Below are 19,605 nucleotides of genomic sequence, written 5' to 3' on the forward strand. Positions count from 1 at the left end.
CAGTGGAGGAGCGTTCAAAAGAGAACGTGTGAAGGCCAAGGTAGATTTGTGCGGTTGGTCTGCTTGGTTAGTTTAGAGGAGCAATTTAATCTCTCTGAATCTGGATGCAAGAAAATGTTTTCAGACTCAAATAATATTGAAGGTGACACTGATGTGGTGGGACAATTCAGGTCAACTCTACAAAGCAGTGCCAGGCACTGAGTAAGCAGTAACGATGATATTCTTGTTAATACCTACTATTTGGTACTGGGGATGATTTGAAAAAGTGCTGTCCTAACTGGTTAATATTAGGTTCCTAATTCAGGAACATAAAGTGTTGTGCTTAAAGCAGTGTTATAATAATTGCATGTCATTGTGCACCTCTCTCAGATTCATATATTCATATATATATTCATATATAGATATATATTCTCTATCTATATATGAATATATATATAATATCTATATATTCTTTGTATTTTAAATGTCAAGTATAGTGGCTACCACAAAATGAATATTCAGTAAATGGTTGCTGAAAAAATGAGTAAAGGAATAAATGCATATAATTAAGCATGTTAATGCAAGGGTACTTCAAAGAACTGATAAGAAAACAGAATTAAAAGGTATGTTTATTTTGGTGTAAACTAATTATGAAATACTTGCCTATTTTTCCTTAATATGCACGCTTCATGAATTTTTTGAAGAACCCTTATATGTATGGATTTCAAAATTTTTGCACCATTAATACATTTATCCTTTTTTGGGGGCGGGGGGCAGGCAGAGTGGACAGTGAGAGAGAGAGAGAGAAAGGTCTTCCTTTTCCGTTGGTTCACCCTCCAATGGCCACTGCGGCTGGTGCACCACGCTGATCCGAAGGCAGGAGCCAGGTGCTTCTCCTGGTCTCCCATGGGGTGCAGGGCCCAAGCACTTGGGCCATCCTCCACTGCACCCCTAGGCCACAGCAGAGAGCTGGGCTGGAAGAGGAGCAACCGGGACAGAATCAGACGCCCTGACCAGGACTAGAACCCGGGGTGCCGGTGCCACAGGCGGAGGATTAGCCTATTGAGCTGCTGCGCTGGCCTACATTTATCTTTTAATTCAATTTTCCATGAATTTTTTTGGACATATCCTTGGAGGTTATCATAGTTTACAGTGGAAAGATCATGAGCTTTTTGTACATTTGGATTCAAACACAGGCTCGGTTACCTGTGTGAGCCTCAGTTCACCATGTATGTTAACTTGCTATTTTCATTTGGACTAAATGAGATATGCAAGCAATGGATTAAATTTCACGACTGATTTACAGAAGGCACAATATAAATATGGGCTCTCTTATGTTCTCTATGAATTCATAGATCAAAGAATTTAACAGGACAAATACTTAAAATTTGGTTTTTAAGGAGTGAGTAGTTGGCCTAGGAGTTAGGATACCTGTATCCCATATTTAAGTACCTGGATTCAAATCCTAGCCCCAGTCCTGATTCCAGCTTCCTGCTAATGTGCTTTCTGGGAGGCAGTGGTGACCGTTCAAGTATCTGGGTTCTGGCTACTTATATGGGAGATCTGGACGGAGTTGCTGACCCTTAGGCTCAGCCTATGTTCAGCACCAGTTATGAGCATTTGGTAGGTCAACCAGTGATGGGAACTCTCCTCTCTCTGCCTATCTGTGTCTCAAATAAATGTTTTAAAAAAAATAGTACTTCACATCAGGTTATCAAAAACCCAGAGATTACATGAACTATAATGTATTACAGATGCACATCTTTAAAATATGTAAGATCTTGGTTTCCACATTACTAACAGAGATAATGATACTTACTGCATAGGATTGGATAGGTGCTTGTGAAGACCAACAGAAATCAAATACAGTCTGGCAACATTTCAATGACATTTTGGTCAACAACAGACTACAAAGATGATGGTGGTCCCACAAAATTATATCACTTGGTGACACTGTAGCAATCCTAATTGTGGTAATTATATCATCAAATGACATAGCCCTCATATGCTATTTATGTGATGAATTCACTTAAAGATGTATGTCTCAGAATGTATCCATAGCAATAAGCAACATGTGACTATAAAGTAAGTGCTCAATAAATATTAGGTTCCTTCTCTCTTCCACAAAATGAATCAAACTGTAAATATCACTGTAGATTATCTTACTATTCAAGCAATAAAAAATCTGCATTTCCCCAGAGTTCAATAGACTGAATATTATAGTGGGTATTGCGACAAAATTGACATACAAATGCAGTGAGATTCCAGAAAACATACCAAAGTTAAGAATATCCACTTGGCAACCATGCAACCTGAGTTACCACCTACTGGCTGGTAGTCACAGGAAAGTCCCAGAATCTGTCATTCAGACTGCTTTCCTATAGTAAGAACATCTGCCCAATAGGACAGTGGTTGGGAGTGCTGTGCTCACATGATCCTGAATACAGACTTAGGAAACTCAAGGAAGGAGCAATGTAGTACACACTCAGCAAACGATGTATGGGTGGGAGACTTGCTTTGTCAGGGTTTTTTAGACCAAAATTTGAAATATTTCCCCATTACATTTTCAAACAAAATTTAGGAAAATGACTTTTTTTTAAATAAAGAATACAAACCTTTGAGTTAGGAAATCTATCTTAGAATTTCATCTTTCCATTTAGTCTCTGTCTTTTATACTCTTTTTCTTCATTTCTACAATGGCATAGCACTACACACTTCATAAAGTGACTGTGAAATTTCAATGAGATAGTAGGGATATAGTCTTATCTAGCATTCACTGATATGCCAGTCACTGGCTCAATGAATAATTAGGAGTGTGCTACTCCCAATATAATAAAATATACAAACATGATGAACAAGGCGGCCATGTGAAGAGAGCAGTTGAGAGTCAAAATTTGAATGCTACTTAATTTGTTACAAGTTAGGTAAGAAAATAAATTGGTCGGAGTAAAAATGAAAAAGTCAGTAGCACAATTAACAAATGAGAGACTAAGTCCAAGCTTAACTGGCACAGAGTTCAAAAGTGATTTTATGCTTTATCAATCTATATTTATTTGTGCTTCATAATCACTGTAAAGCCAATATTTTATGTATGTCTATCTTTGTACTGTGCTTAGAATTTTAAACATGGAATAAAGGATGTCTAAGCATTTAGGAAAAGATTATGAACAGAATAAACACTGATTTAATTTAACAACAACTATCAGAGTATTTTACCAGAAGAGGTAACTATAAGACTATATTATGACTCTCATATTATTTATTTCTGGGTAAATATTTCTTCAGAAAATGAATCAGAACTAACTCATTATTTACACATAGGATTCTGAAGTTGTAAAACAGGAGCACTGCAGCTAAGAAACTGAAATATTTTATGAATAAGGTTTTAAAAAAAACTTTTGGCATTTTCTTCTCCTGGCAAGATCTACTCATTTCTGATGTGATTTTTGGCCTCAGAACTGAAAAGTGAGACTTTGAGGCCAGAGTTCCATCTAAGAATATAATGAACACTTAAGTCAAATGTTTAGGGAAAAAAAATTCTATTTTGATTCCCCAAGCCTTAGTGCTTTAATAGTACAGTAAGTTTCGGTGGGGTAATATATGCTAGTTGTTGGATAGACAGCACTTTTTCAATTGAAGTAAACAAAAACAGAATAGTGCAAGCAAAATGAGTCTCATTAGCTAATTATCACACTTTCTCCAGGGTACACAACTAGTAAAGAGTACAGTGTCTGTTGGGGCTCTGGTAATGAAGAGTGACTCTTACCTTTGGGCTGGGGTGCTATAGCTGTTATCATAGGAATCATAACTCTGTTCATCATAAGCCGTGCCATATCCATCATCATAGTCCTAAAATATAATAGGAGGAGTACAAAAACATCAGAGAAGTTTCTGGAAAGGAAGAAGCATTCTGCTTTCAGTCAATCTTCATTAATTCAGCTAACTAACGATGTAAAGAAAAACACAGATGTGACTTTATTGAAAATGAAATAAGAGAACTTGCAAGCAGTGAGTCAGAATCATCATTTTCAGAATCCCGGAAATTAACCAAAGGATTCAGAGATATAGGAAACACCGATTTTTGAAAAAGTGGTCAAAACCTGGTAAGAGCAGCAAGTTTTGTGCTGTTTTAAGCGGTTCTATTTCTACCCTCTCTCACTCAGCTTTGGAGGAGCACTGAAGATCACCAATGGGAGAGACAGAACAGGGCTGGGGCTCCTTCAAAACTCGTTCACAGAGAACTGTTTTTATCGGACTTGACTTTCATGCAGTGCAGAAAGCCTTTTCCCTCAATTTATCAGAAAGAAATAATTTTAGGCAATTGTTTAGGATTTCAGCTGCTTCAAGTGGTAGAGAAAAACTGGGGAAACAATATGCTAATCAAAGAGATTCAATGTTAAAGTAAGGAATGAAATGTCCACACAGGCTTTGAAAAACCCTGAAATATTCCTGAGAATCTGGAAGGCCACATCCATGCATAGTGTTATGTCCGCATTCCACAAAGACCTAAAATGGCCTAAGCTTTCCTCTGGCTTACCACCAGGTTTGTATAAGCAGGAAATGGAAAGCTAACTAAGAATTAGTTCTACGTTGACTGATGGAATCTTGCAAACAAGTGCCAGGGTGCACCCAAGGGGCTCTGTCAAAGAGTAGGAAGTTTCCAGTTGTTCACTGAAAATCTCTAATCAGTAGCTTTTGAAACACTAAGCTAATACAGAGGTTTTAATGGTGAAGCATGATAGATAGAGACTTTAAAAACTAGTTTGGAAAAGTCATTGAAGAAAAAATAAGGCAAACAAATCTTGGAAAAATTTAACTTCCAGAGTACACAAATTATATTAAATGTCCAGTTTTAAGCAAAAAAAAAAAAAATTGAGACAAGTATGCTCTCTATACAAGGAAAAAAGTAGTCAATAAAAACTGCCACTGAGGAAGATATCAGACTTATTAAACAAAACCATAAATTGGCTACTTTATATACAGTCAAGGAACTGTAAAAGATATACATTGCTTAAAAACATCTAAGGAAAATATGAGAAAAGGGCATCACCAAACAGTAAATGTTAATACAGAAAACATAAACAACCAGAATAAATTCTTGAATCTCAAAGTATAATAATTGAAAGGAAAAATTCATTAGAGAGGCTCTTCAGCAGATAAGAGTAGGCAGAAGAAATGGTAACTTGAACACAGATGAATGGAGATTAACCAGTGTGAGGAAAAGAAAGAAAATAAGGGAAAATGAACAGGGCATCAGAGAATTGAGGACACCAAATGAACGGACATGTACATAATCAGATACCTACAAGGAGAGCAGAGAAAGCAGCAGAAGTTTACTTGAAAAAACAGTGGATGAAAACTTCCCCAAACTGATAAAAACTTTATACATCCAAGAAGCCAAACAATCTGTATAATTTTTTAAAATTTAATTTTATTCAAAAGGGAGGGAGAGGGATATAGAGATATTCCATCTATGTGGTCATGCCTTAAATGCCCACAACAACCAGAGCTGAGCCAAAGCCAGGAGTCCAGGACACAGTCCAGTCTCCTACATCAGTGGCAGGGATCCAAGTCCTTGAGTCATTACTTGTTGCCTCCCAGTGTGTGCATTTGCAGAAAGGCGGGATTGCAAGTGGAGCTGGGACTCAGACTCTGCGGACACTCCAACTGGCATCTTAATCACTGTAGCCAATGCCCACCCCTCTATAATCTCTAGTGCATTACTGTTAAACTGAAAGGTAAACACAGACAGACACTTTCCCTGATCCTGGATTGGGCATGGAGTCCTTTTTCCTTCTTCCCTTCTTCCCTTCCCTTCCCTTCCCTTCCCTTCCCTTCCCTTTCCTTCCCTTTCCTTCTTTCTTTTTTGGACAGGCAGAGTGGACATTGAGAGAGAGAGAGACAGAGAGAGAAAGGTCTTCCTTTTGCCATTGGTTCACCCTCCAATGGCCGCCGCGGCCGGCGCACTGCAGCCGGCGCATTGCGCTGATCCGAAGCCAGGAGCCAGGTACTTCTCCTGGTCTCCCATGGGGTGCAGGGCCCAAGGACTTGGGCCATCCTCCACTGCACTCCCGGGCCACAGCAGAGAGCTGGCCTGGAAGAGGAGCAACCAGGACAGAACTGGCACCCCAACCGGGACTAGAACCTGGTGTGCCAGCGCCACAAGGCGGAGGATTAGCCTATTGAGCCGCAGCGACGGCCTGGGCATGGAGTTCTTAAAATATGCCAGCAAAGAGACCAGGATAAGCACCTGGCTCCTGCCATCGGATCAGCGCGGTGCGCTGGCCGCAGCACGCCTACCGCGGCAGCCATTGAAGGGTGAACCAACGGCAAAAGGAAGACCTTTCTCTCTGTCTCTCTCTCACTGTCCACTCTGCCTGTCAAAAAAAAAAAAAAAAAAAAAAAAAAAAAGCCAGCAAAAGCAAAATAGGCAAAGACAATAGATAAGTTGGGCTTCATCAAAATTAAATTTTTATCCTTTAAAGCATACTAGCAGAAAAGTTGAGACAATTCACTGAATGAGAGAAGATATTTGCAAATCATTTATCTGATAACTGTCTAGTATGCAACTCTACAATTAAAATTAAAAAAAAAAAACAATAATCCAATAAGAGCAAAAGTTCTACTGGGGACAGCCTTTATACTGAGGAAATTTTACAGGTATTAGCAAGCACACTATGGTTATTTACAAAGTATCATGGGATTTAAAAAATCTAGAAAAACTACTATTCTGTAAGATTAAATGAGATGTGTGTTATTCAGTAATGTTTACATCCATGAAACTATGAATCCTATTCAACAACTGATTTCTAAGTTTCTAGACTTATTCAATTATATAGTGACTGTGGATTTACTGGGATAGTATTTAACTTAATATTCAAATGAGCCTGAAAATAACATCTAAGACAAGTATATTGGGATATATATTATCAGTGGAAATGAATTTAATGATTTCAGAGTATACACCAAATTTCTTGAAGTAGAGAAATGTGGTCTCAGAATAAAAGAAAGGGTCTGGCTCCACGTAGGCTTCTATAGTTTGACATCAATGAATTTAGGCAAGCTTATTCATGTACCAGAACCTGTATCTCTACCTATAAAGTGCAAACCTTTGCAAGCATCTTGAAGGGATGAGAAAATATATGTACATATGTGAATACATATTCCAGCCTAATTCCTGACACATGAAGAACTTCATAATGTATAGCTTGTTTTAATCATTATTACAGTACAGTAGTGTCCACACAGACCTCTCTCACGGATTTCCAAAATACCACAACTCACAGATGTAGAACATCAGAAGGTACTACATGAAAGGTATCAGTCAAATGACTGGCTTTAAAGTGATCACTTTATTCTCTTTTAAAAAAGCATCTAATACATAGCAGACCTCAATTTATTTTAGAAAGACACACATATCTAAATAGGAATTACACTGTAATGCTTTCAGTTATGTAAAACAAATATTAACATAAAAAGATAGTATTAAGGTTTATATAATTTATACATAATCACCTAGATTTGTCATTATTATTATCAGTTTTTACAAAGGAATAATCAAATATCTATCAAAGATACATGTTCTGTACTTTGGAAAGAACATATACTAGAATATAAAATACTCATTAAAATGGGAGGCAGAAGAAAAATAAAAGGAATAAGTTTATAAATCAATAAGCAAGCTATCATGTTCTTCATAGTACTACCAGTAGATTACAAATTTTGCTATAACTTTCCAGTGGCAACACAAGGATGAGAAGGCTTTTACAAAACTAAGGGAAAAAAACCGAAATGATTTTGGTTATTTGGAAAGTAGCAAAATGCAAGCGTTACTAACAATTCTGACAAATTCATAAATTAAAAAAAGTTGGCATCTTCTAACAAAAAGAAGTTGCTATTAAATTTTTAAAATCGTCACCTGGCATCTACTCTGTTCCTGGCACTCTGCTATATGGAAGGCACCTCACAGTCTGGTGTGTGCACTGGCCTCAGGTGACATGGGAGAGATGAAGAACAACTACAGAGACAACTATAATTCAGCACATCAAGTGCCATGTCAAAGCCAAGCACTGAGGTGGGACTCACTAGTCCAGTAGGCAAACGGAAAGGGGAAGGACATTTTCCAGAAACGTCAATGCCAGGTGTTAGTTTCAGAGCATAGAAAAGCAAAAGTTGCAGGGGAAAGTCATTATAAATTAAAATTGTGTAGAATGAACAGCAGGTATAAAACAGCAGAGGTAGAGAAATACAAGAACCCTTCTCATTTGGGGAAGCAAACAGCCTACTGTGAGTACACTGTAAGGTGCACATGTAAGACAGATAAGAAAACTGAGAAACCTATAGGCAGATCAAGAAAGATCAAGTTAAAATGGCTGTGGATTTGAGGAACATGATTCACTATATATCTTATTTTAAAGATTTTATTATTTATTTATTTATTTATTTGAGAGGAGGAGGGAGGGAGGGAGGGGGGAGAAAGATCTCCCTGTTTTTTCTTTCTCTTTCTCCCTTGCATTCTTCCATCATTGCTGGCTCACTTCCCAAATGGCCACAACAGCCAAAGCCTCAATCCAAGAAATCCATCCTGGTCTCCCACATGGCTGGCAGGGACCCAAGTACTTGGCCTACCTTCCACTGCCTTTCTAGGCACATTAGTAGGAAGCTGGATGGACAGAACTCAAACTCCACACGCTGATATGGGATGCTGGCATGGCAAACAGTGGCTTAATCACTTCGTATTTTACATATGCCAGTTTCTCACTTTATATTTTAGAAATCTCTAATACTTGCAGGGTGAGGCTGAGATAGAAAAGGTGTACATAGAGGGAAAGAATTGTAGCTACAACTGTATCACTAAACTGTGCATAGAGTTTGGCAAAAAGTGAGGATCATGGTTTCTTTAACAATTTATTTGTAGCATGAACAGAACATGGCATTTTTCTATGCTTAAAAAATAAAGACTACATGACTAAAATTTTTAAAAGGAACTAAAATATTAAGCAACTCACTGTTTTAATCCTACAATTATGTCATTAATTCTCTGCTCAATTATGTTCCCAGATATTATAATGCTAGGAATTCACTAAAAATTTCAAATTGTTTATTTCAAGAATTGTTAACTTCAATTAAAAAAAAATTTATTGGGGCCAGCACCGAGGTGCAGTAAGTTAATCCTCCGCCTGTGTCATCAGCATCCAATATGGGCGCCGGTTCAAGTCCCAGCTGCTCCTCTTTCAATCCAGCTGTCTGCTATGGCCTGGGAAAGCAGTAGAAGATGGCCCAAGTGCTTGGGCCCCGGCACCCGTATGGAAGACTGGAAAGAAGCGACTGGCTCCTGGTTTCAAATCAGCACAGCTCCAGCCATTGTGGCCATTTGGGGAGTGAATCAATGAAAGGAAGACCTTTTTCTCTCTCCCTCTCACTGTCTGTAACTCTACATCTAAATAAATGAATAAAAATCTTAAGAAAAAGATTTATTTATTTTATTTGAAAGGGTGTAAGGCAGATTTACAGAGAGAAAGGGAGAGATATTTTCCATCCACTGGTTATGGCCTCAATGGGCCAGGGCTGGGCCAGGCCACAGACAGGATCTTCATCTAGGTCTCCCAGGTGGGTGCACTTCAGTCACCTTCCACTGCTTTTTCAGGAACATTAGCAGGGAACTGGATAAGAAATAGGGCAGCTGGGAATCGAACCTGCACCCATATGGGTTGTCAGCATCACAGATGATGGTCTAATCCACTATACTACAATGCTGGCACCAAACTTCATTATTTTTATAGTAAGATTTTAAAAGGCTAAATTTGTCACTGTCACAACATTTCTTTCATGATTATTTCTCATTTAGATTTGGCCATGGGGTGCATATTTTGCATTCTCTTTCATTGTAACAAGTTTTATGTGTTCAACAGACAATGCTTGAAAAATACAAGGAAGCATAAAGACAACTGTGACAGGATAAAAGGAGGGAAAACTACGAGTGACAGCAGATAAGTGTCTATGTTTCTAGACAGGAGCAGAGGGAATTCTTGCTGATCATCTATTTTTACCACAAGGCAGGAGAGGGGTCACTGGTTGAAAGCAAGAGATGAGATGAACCAGTAATGACTCATCAAATGATTAACATGGGGAAGGGTATTAGGTGGCAGAGTTTGGTAAGAGTTCCTGTACTACTTCAGGGCTTTCTTTGAAGATGGGGTGATTTGCGGGCTAGCAGTCTCTTTTTTTATCAAATGCTTTCATCTTTCAGTTTGGTCCTTTTTCTTATTTACATAATACTACATTATAAAATTATTATTTACATTTTTTTCTGAGGCTAGAGTAGGAATTTTTTTTTTTTAAATAATGCATGATTTGGTACAACTTAGTATGTAACTGAAGGGAATCCTAAGATACAGTATAGGAGGAGATGTTAAAGATTAGGTTCAATCACATATTTAAGCTTATAATCTATTTTTTCTACAGAAGTATTTGAAAGAGTTACGCAGAGAAAGAAGGAGAGACAGGGGAGGGGGGAGGGGTAGGGAGAGGGGGGAAGAGAGAGAGAGAGAGAGAGAGAGAGAGAGAGAGAGAGAGAGAGAAATTCTCCATCCACTGGTTCACTCCCCAGTTGGCTGCAATGATTCGAACCCAGGAGCCAGGAACTTCCTCTGGGTGCAGGGGCCCAAGGACTTGGGCTGTCTTCTACTGCTTTCCCAAGCCATAGCAAAGAGCTGGATTAGAAGTGGAGAAGCCTGGACATGAACCGATGCCCATATGGGATGCTGGCACTGCAGGCAGCGGCTTTACCTCGTATGCCACATCACTGGCCTGATAATCTACTCTTCAAAGAAGCTTGTCAGAACTAGGACAGATAATTCACTATACTTCACGGTTAGCACTGCTCAGATGCACTGGAAGATTTTCTTTTATTTTGTAAAGACTTATTTTATTTATTTGAAAGGCAGAGTTGGGGGGGTGGGAGATAAGAGACAAAGATCTTCCATCTTGGTTCACTCCCTAAATGGCTGCAATGGCTAGGGCTGGGCCGAGCGGAAGCCAGGAGCCAGGAACTTCATCTGGATCTCCCCATGGCTGTCGGGGCCCAAGCACTTGGGCCATCTACTGCTGTTTTCTCAGAAGCATTAGCAGGGAGCTGGACTGGAAGCAAAGCAGCTGGGACTAGAAACAGTGCCTATACGGGATGCTGGTGCTGCAGGTGGTGGCTTAGCCAGTTACACCACAATGACAGCCCTGGAAAAGTTTCTTTACACCTCATATCTTTGTGTATTTTCACACATTTCCCTACTTTTTCCTGAACAGCGTTCCTCCTGATTACATGGCCCCAGTCTACACATCAGCCTCATTTTCTACCATGTGTCTTGGTCTTCAACTGCAGTAACTAATTTAAGATCATGTGTGTTTCCTATAAGTCTCTGCGCCTTCTGTCTTGAGCTGAATTTTTCAAGATGAAGCTCAAATGAGCACCTTCAATTCTGTTTTAACTTCCCAATCTCCTAAGAACAGTCTATAATACCTGTGTAATGACAATAGTAGACGTAATACATACACCTCTATTACTGTTTGGATATGACATGTTTTTCATCTTACCCCCCACTTTGTACACATATCATGTCTTATTCATTCTTTTAAAACAGAGTAATAACAATGCCCGAAACATATCAAGAACCTAATATGCGCTCACTACACTGCTAGACATAATGTCTCCACAACTTTTTCTCCTGCTTTGTCATCTCTCCTGTGTCTTGAGTTTTCCAAAGCTGATCTATACATCGGCAGAACCTCTAGCAAGTCCTTGCATGACCAGAAGTAAGGAAACGGGGCATTATAAACTTATTTTAAGCAATATATTGATTTTCCTTGGACATTTAATAGAGCTCCAATACATTGTCAACATGCACCACAAACACATGTGATCCTCTTCCTTGCACGTTTACAACTGGGTCCTGCAGCTGTGAGGCCATAGCAGAAACATATGAGATGCACCCCACACCTCATACAGTGGCAAAAATCCATCTGTGTGCACACAGCTGGAAGATACTTCCATCTGGAGAAAATCAGCGCTTTCTGTTTAAACACCCCACTATCAGAGCAACTAATTAGTATGCCTAGATTTTACTCTGAAATCTCCTTCACAATCACCCTTTCCTTATATTCCCAAGAGAATACAAGGATTATTAGATTCATTATGCAGGATTACTAGAGTCATTTGAATCATGCAGCTTCTCCAAACAGACAAGCACTGACATCTTCATGTGTCTCGGCATGTTCTGTTTCATCTGACATCACTTTTTGTAGCTCCACCTCAACACAAGACTGAATTATCATTTTCCTCCATGACAACTGATAACTTGCACACACACAGCACTTGTAAGTATTTATTTGCCTCCTTTCTCTCTCACTAGTCTCCAGGGTCTTTGAGGGTAAGGATCAGGGCTTGCTGTCCTGTATTCTCAATGAATAAAGAAAGGAACTAATTAACCATCAAATTGCAGGAAATGTAGAAAGTTTTTTTTTTTTTAAGATGAATGCAAATGGGAAGCAGACAACACAGCAGACTCATAGAATGACAGACGCCCTAAACAGCACTCTGGCCTCAGTATCAGCCCTTAAGGCATTTGAATCTGGCTAAAAGCCCAAGAGAACATTTCAGGCATGGAAAGCCAAGACACTTTGGCAAAAAATGACCTACGTGAAGGCTCTCTGTGAGTGAGATTCCAGTGGAAAGGCAGAGTTGGGGGGGTGGGAGATAAGAGACAAAGATCTTCCATCTTGGTTCACTCCCTAAATGGCTGCAATGGCTAGGGCTGGGCCGAGCGGAAGCCAGGAGCCAGGAACTTCATCTGGAAAAAGAAGGAGGTATCTTTCTCCCAAGGAAGGAGAGAACTTCCACTTTGATTATGGCCCTGTCTAAATAATTTCGGAGTTTGTGGACTCAAGAGGCTTCCATAGCCTTGGCAGCTCATGACGTCATAAATAAGAGTGTCAATTGTTAAATCAACAACAGGAGTCACTGTGCACTTACTCCCCATGTAGGACCTCTGTCCTTAATGAGTTGTACTATGAGAATTAATGGTAAAACTTGTCTTCAAACAACAGTACATTGTACTTTGTGTGTCTGTGTGGGTGCAAACTGTGAAAATCTTTACTTAGTATAGAGTTGGTTTTCTGCATATAAAGATAATTAAAAAATGAATCTTAATGAAGAATGGGATGTGAGAGGGAGTAGGAGGTGGGATGGGGCTGGGGATGGGAGGGTAGGTATAGAGGGAAGAACCACTATATTCCTAAAGCTGTACCTACAAAATTTGTATTTATTAAATAAAAGCTTTCTTTAAAAATATGTAAAAAAAGTAGAATAAACCACAATATGTATTAAAATATTAACATTTTTATAGCAGCAAATGATTTGCATTATTCTCTATTAAACATTAAATAAGTCTTATATATATGTTATAAATATAACTGTATTCTATTTCTGAAAGTTTGAAGAACATTATTAAAAGTCATGAATATATATTAACATGCATTCTTGCCTCATTAAAAAGCCTTGGTTATTCATCAAGCTACATATCGGAGCTTACAAATGGCACTGAACCAATGGTGGTGGCCTGGACACTTGGTGGATGTCAGCCAGGCTTCAGAGAAGGGCAAATACATTGTAATACAGGTACAGATTCTTCATGGTCATTCTCTACCTTTAAAACTCAAACTGACATATTGCCAGATGTCAGAGGAATCTTGCTTTGAAAAGAGATGTTCAAGGAGAAAAGAAAATAGCATGACCCACTCAATTCTAATTTTGTCACAGGGAAAATCAAGTCTAACATTTAAACCTGGGAAAAGACATTTTAATAAGCAGAACTTGCACAAATGTGATCTTAAAAATACTGTTTCAATTTTGAGAATTTTTAAGAGGAGATAGTTATGCTATTTAACACTTCAGTTGAGGGTGATAAGTGGCCATTTTAAAATGTAAAAAGTTTGGGGCCTGCACTGAGGTGCAGTGGGTTAAAGCCCTAGCCTGCAGTGCTGGCATCCCATATGGGCGTTGGTTTGAGTTCTGGCTGCTCCACTTCCAGTCCAGCTCTCTGCTGTGGCCTGGGAAAGCAGTAGAAGATGGCCCAAGTCTTTGGGCCCCTGTGCCTATGTGGGAGACCAGGAAGAAGCTCCTGGCTCCTGGCTGTGGATCAGCTCAGCTCTGGCCATTGCAATCATCTGGAGAGTGAACCAGTGGAATGGAAGACTTCTCTCTGTCTCTGGCTCTCTCTGTAACTCTATCTTTCAAGTAAATAAAAATAAATCTTAGCAAAACTGTAGTTTTCATATATATAAAACACAGGGTTAAAACTTCAAATTTATTCTTACAATGATTGTTTTGATTTGATAAAAAACATTACTTAAACTGGTCATCAGAAATTCATTTTTAAATTATGCTTTTAAAATTTTTTATTTGGTTATAGAAGAGAGGGAGAGATGGAGAGAGAGTTTTGCTATCCCATGTTTTACTCCCCAGCTGGCAAAGGTTAGGGTGGGGCCAGGCTGAAATCAGAAGCCAGGAGCTTCTTCCAGGTGTCCCATGTGGGTAGCAGGGTCCCAAGCAGCTGGGCCATCTTCAATTGCTTTTCCCAGGCCATCAGCAGGGAGCTGGATTGGAAGTGGAGCAGCCCAGACACAAACCAGTACCCATATGGGGTGGCAGTGTGGGATGCAAGTGGTGGCTTTACTGCTATGCGACAATGCCAGCCTCAGAATTTTATCTAGTTCTGGTTAGCACCCTTGTCAATTACTACCAATTATGAGTGTCAATGATGATTATGAGCGTATCATATAACCAACCTATTTTATGAATAAGGGGGATAATCACAATATTAATTCTAAATAAGAAATCTTTCCCACATAATTTAAACATAAGATCAGTATTTAACAATCAAGTCACGTGCTCAGTTGTTTACTTCATGGCTATCAGGAATACATTACATGCCGTTTTAGACTAACAACTTCTTCCTATCAGTCTCGGAGTCTGATAACCATGCTCAAATTCCAGCTCTGCCATTTTCTATGTAGATGGCCTTGGAGAATTTACCAACCTCTTGGGAAAATTTGTAACTTCCAAAATGAGAATCATAGTACACTCTTACTGGCTTTTCCTGGTTGTGGGAAAATTAACCAAAAAATACATGTGAAAACTGCTTGACACAGTACTTACCATTATACTGGCATTTTCCTTTTATTTAAAGGCCTTTTCCTTTTAAACAGACAAAAGCTAATAAGTCAGAGGAAAATAAAGCTATTCAGGTATTTTTTTTGTTTTTTAGAATCTGAGGAATTCTGAAAACATCACCTAAATGTAATGTCTGTATTTACATCCTGTAAATAGTATTAACTTCTGTGGTTTCTAGACTAAGAAACTACTTATCAGGATTAGCTTCCATTCTGTCCACAGCTGAATATGGCCTTTAACAATATATTTGTGCCAATTATTCAAAGAATGCCTTCTCATCTCTCAAGAGTTCCTATCTGAGGTGGAATTATATTTGTTCAGATTCATTAATGAACACTAAAAGGAAAATTAAATAGCAGAAAGTTAACCCATAAGTTCTACAATCATGAAGAGGGAAAGCAAACCATAAATGGAAAATTAGGAAAATGAAACAAATCCAGAAATCCCACAAAGATGAGAAGACATGCGAATAACTAAATTTACTGATTTCATATTAACCTGTCATCATGCTCTAGATTTTTTCAATCAAATTTTTTCATTGATTCTGGGAAGCAGACATTTGTTCAATGCCTAACTCTATGGCAGGCACTGTTTTGAGCAGCCTTGAACACACCAAACAAGCATATTTGTCCATACAAGGCTTGTATTCCAGTAGGGAAGTAGACAAAACTAATCATAAAAATATATCCTAAGTAAGATAGTGAGGGTGTTGGGGAGGTTTGAGTTTTCTAGACAGGGTGCTCAATGAAGCTCTAATAGATAAGAGAACTGACCATATATTTTAGGGGGATCAGGAAGAGCTTTGCAGATAGAATAAGTAGCAAAAACAAAGACCATAACATAGAATGCTGCTATTGTTCGAATGCTGGTATTCCTCCAAAATTGATGCTGAAAACTTAATCATCATGTGATGGGACTAAGAGGTGGGGTAGGGGGCTTTGGGGAGTGATTAGATGATGAAGACATTAATCTCATGAATGGGATTAATGTTTTTATAAAAAATAATTCAGAGAGCTGTATGGCCCTTCACTCCCTTATATCCTTTTGGCCTTTTGCCATGCAGGAACACAGGGAGAGGTGCTATTTAAGAAGCAAGGAGTCTGATACTCAATCTGGTGCCATGATCTTGAATTGCACAGCTGCTAGAAATAGGAGAAATAAATTCCCATTATTTATATGCAGTCTAAGATATTTTGTTTAAGCAGCAGGAATGGACTAAAATAAGAGGTACAAATGGAGTGAGGCAGAAGAGAGAGAGGAGTCAGACCCTGTGGGGTCTTCAGAGCTTTCAGTGAATGAGCTGGCCAGGACAGACGGTGTTTCATGCTAATTTCTGTGCCACTCAGTCTTGTCTTTGTGAGTCTAACTTCCAGTGTACTATTTCTTCAGCTGTGTCTAATCTGTTGCTCAATTTATCTATTAGTTCTTTTCAGTTTTTATGTTTTTTAGTTTTAGAATGTTTATTTTTTCTATATTTTCTAGTCCTCTGCTTAAATCACCAACTGTATTTTTTAATTCCTTGATTATAATGAGCATAAGGTTTTTATTTCATATAGGAATCTTCTGTGGTTTGCTTCTTTCACTTTTTCTTTATTTTCTAGTATGGTACTTCCCTATTCCTGTCTTGTTTGAGTATCTATAATTACACATGAAAATCTGTTTTAAGGTCAATATTACAATATTTCTTCAGAGAATATTTGTATTTGCTTTTAATAGAGGATAGCATAATTAGCAATTCCAGGTTAGCCTTAATGCCACCAGGAAGTGAGACACCTGAGAGCTGGACATCAAAGTCTTCCTCTCTGCAAATACACTTTTTTAAGGTTCCAATAAAAAGGCCATATTTACCAATTCCTTTACTCAAACTTCATGAGTCTTAAGACTCTATTTTTTAACTTTTCCAAAATCTGGATTTCTTTTAAGACTCAATTCAGCCTCCTAGTAAGGAACTGGCAGGAAACCAAGACAGCCATTCTCAACGAGGGGTCCAGCAATGCAGCCTAATGGCCTCAAGTGTCCACTGTATATTAAAACAACTTTCTGTGCATCTATCATAAGACCAGTTATGTGCCACACTTAGGACAGTTGAGGAAACAGTCACACAAATCATTTTTGAGATTCATTGATTCAGATTTTGAGTAACCTCTGCTGAACAAGTATGCCCAAGGGAAAAATCAGAGTTTCTGAACTTAACTTTCTGACTTTCCTTTTCCCTAAACTTCTGCCCTACAATTTTTTTCTTAAACTTCTTTAGCTTTGATGCCTTCAAAGATTATTCTTTGGTGTTTATTTGTCATTTTCATTTCCCTCTTAATAGCTGTGCTCAGCAAGAAGGTCTGCGAGTCGCTTCTTATCAACATCTAATATTTGTTTATGACCTATGTCTCCCCACTGGAAATGCAATCTCCATGAGAACATAAGTTTCATTTGCTTAGTTACTACTGAGTTCCCAGTGCTGTCACAGAATGAATGAATGAAGAAATAAATAAGTCATTTAATAAATAGTTTCCAAATGAATGGAAGACAGTAATGCATTCACACACATTCACTCATTCTTCTGTTGTGCTTCCTCAGGAAGAATGACTCCTGTCTGCATTGCATGATGACTGGCTAGAACAGAGACTCCAAGAGTCTTTAAGTATTTGTTTTTAAAATTTTATGGGGGTGGAGGGAGGGAGATGGAGAGAGAGGAAGGGATGGAAGGAGGGGGAGGAAGGAGAGGGAGAGGGAGGGAGAGGGGGAGAGGGAGAAGGAGTGGGGGGAGAAGGAGAGAGAGAGGGAGAGGGAGATAATTGACACTCTTATTTATGATGTCAGTGATCACCCGAGGCTCTTCACATGAGCTGCCAAGGCTGTGGAAGCCTTTTGAGTTTACAAACTCAGTCAGTATTTAGACAGGGCCAAGCAAAGTGGAAGTTCTCTCCTCCCTTCAGAGAAAAGTACATCCTTCTTTGATGGCCCCTTCTTCCCACTGGGGTCTCACTCACAGAGATCCTTCATGCAGAACCATTTTGCCACTATGTCTTGGCTTTCCATGTCTGAAATGCTCTCATGGTGTTTTCAGTCAGGCCTTAGGGGCTGATTCTGAGGCCAGAGTGCTGTTTAGGGCGTATGTCATTCTATGAGTCTGCTGTGTGGACTGCTTCCCATGTTGGGACTTTTTCTCCTTTGAAATTCAATTTATTATTATTATCAGGCACTTGGTCTTATTTATGTGATCCCTTTCTTATGAGTATAAAATAAACTGAAGCATGTCATTGTAAAAATTAAAAGAAAGAATAACAAGCAAAGGAGAAGGGAGGGGGGAGTGAGTGTATGGTGGGAAGTATCACTATGCTCTTAAATCTGTTCATATGAAAGATATGAAATTTGTTCACCTTAAAAATAAATTTTAAAAAAGTCAATATAAAAAAGAGTAAGACAAATAAAGGATTGACTTTATTACATATGCTAAATAAGGTATATACTAAATACAACAGGGATTCCTAAGATATACAGACAATTATTAAAGGATTAAAATCAAGGGTGATAACTGCTTTTTTAGCATAAGGCTTATTTCGGGGTTCAGGCAATTGACAAAAGTAGATACACGAAAAGCTACCTGTCCTGCCTTATTGTTCTAAAATCAAATGTTGTGGGTTGAGTAGGAATTGTCTCTGCTAAATACATGCAGATATTTAAACTCTAATGTCTTAATGCTTAATGTCTAATGGTTGATGGAAGGGTGACTATCTGGGCCAATTATCGTCCCCTAGAAGTGGGTCTGCTGGGCAGAGTTTGGGCTATGGGGTCCTGCTCTCAGATGGTGGTTCTCCAGAGATGGTTGATTATTTTGAGTTCAAATTCAGGCTGGCTTCTCTCTGCTTCCTGGCTCACCATGTGATCATGCCTCAGAAATGCATGACCAGCCTCTACAAATGCCAGACTACAGGGCTGCTCAATGCTGAATTATAATCTCCAAACTCTAAGCTGAAATAAACCTTTTCTTATCCCAAGAAGCTCCTCTCAGGTATTTAAGTTAAAGTAATGAAAACTGAATACAGCAAGGCATTCATGTACAAAGGCAAAAGGGGCCCCTCCTCCCCTTTTCCAAGAGGGACAAAGGCTGATCATCGAAGACAACGTCAGACCTTATAATCCTGAGATGACACCAGAGAATCTATACCACAAATTCTCACTGACTTGCCTTTCTACAGTTTTCTGTCTCCAGAAACACAAAGTCCTTTTCCTTTGTCCTCTCCCTTTTTTAGAGATATACTACTGTTCTTTGTTGAGGATGCTTTGTAGTGAAGTTCTTCAAACCCACTGTTTTCAGATTTACTCACTTCTTGGGTATCTTCCAAGCATATGAGTACATGAAATACACATGTTAATAAACTTTTGTATGCTCTTTTGTCACTTGA

At 38.8% G+C, this 19,605-nt stretch overlaps 1 protein-coding gene across 2 annotated transcripts in view; it reads right to left on the reverse strand.

The window, feature by feature from the left end:
* Window positions 1-19,605, reverse strand: part of KHDRBS3 (KH RNA binding domain containing, signal transduction associated 3) — a 224,540-nt gene that overhangs the window by 47,335 nt on the left and 157,600 nt on the right. For both annotated transcript variants that reach the window (XR_009865776.1, XM_062189443.1), the window contains exon 7: window positions 3,746-3,828. Coding sequence is in view for 1 of the 2 variants with exons in the window: in XM_062189443.1 (XP_062045427.1) it covers window positions 3,746-3,828 (83 nt within the window). In the remaining variant the exon portion in view is untranslated. The remainder of the gene's footprint in view (window positions 1-3,745; window positions 3,829-19,605) is intronic.

The sequence above is a fragment of the Lepus europaeus genome, chromosome 4 (genome assembly GCF_033115175.1).
Source record: "Lepus europaeus isolate LE1 chromosome 4, mLepTim1.pri, whole genome shotgun sequence".
Taxonomy (NCBI): domain Eukaryota; kingdom Metazoa; phylum Chordata; class Mammalia; order Lagomorpha; family Leporidae; genus Lepus; species Lepus europaeus.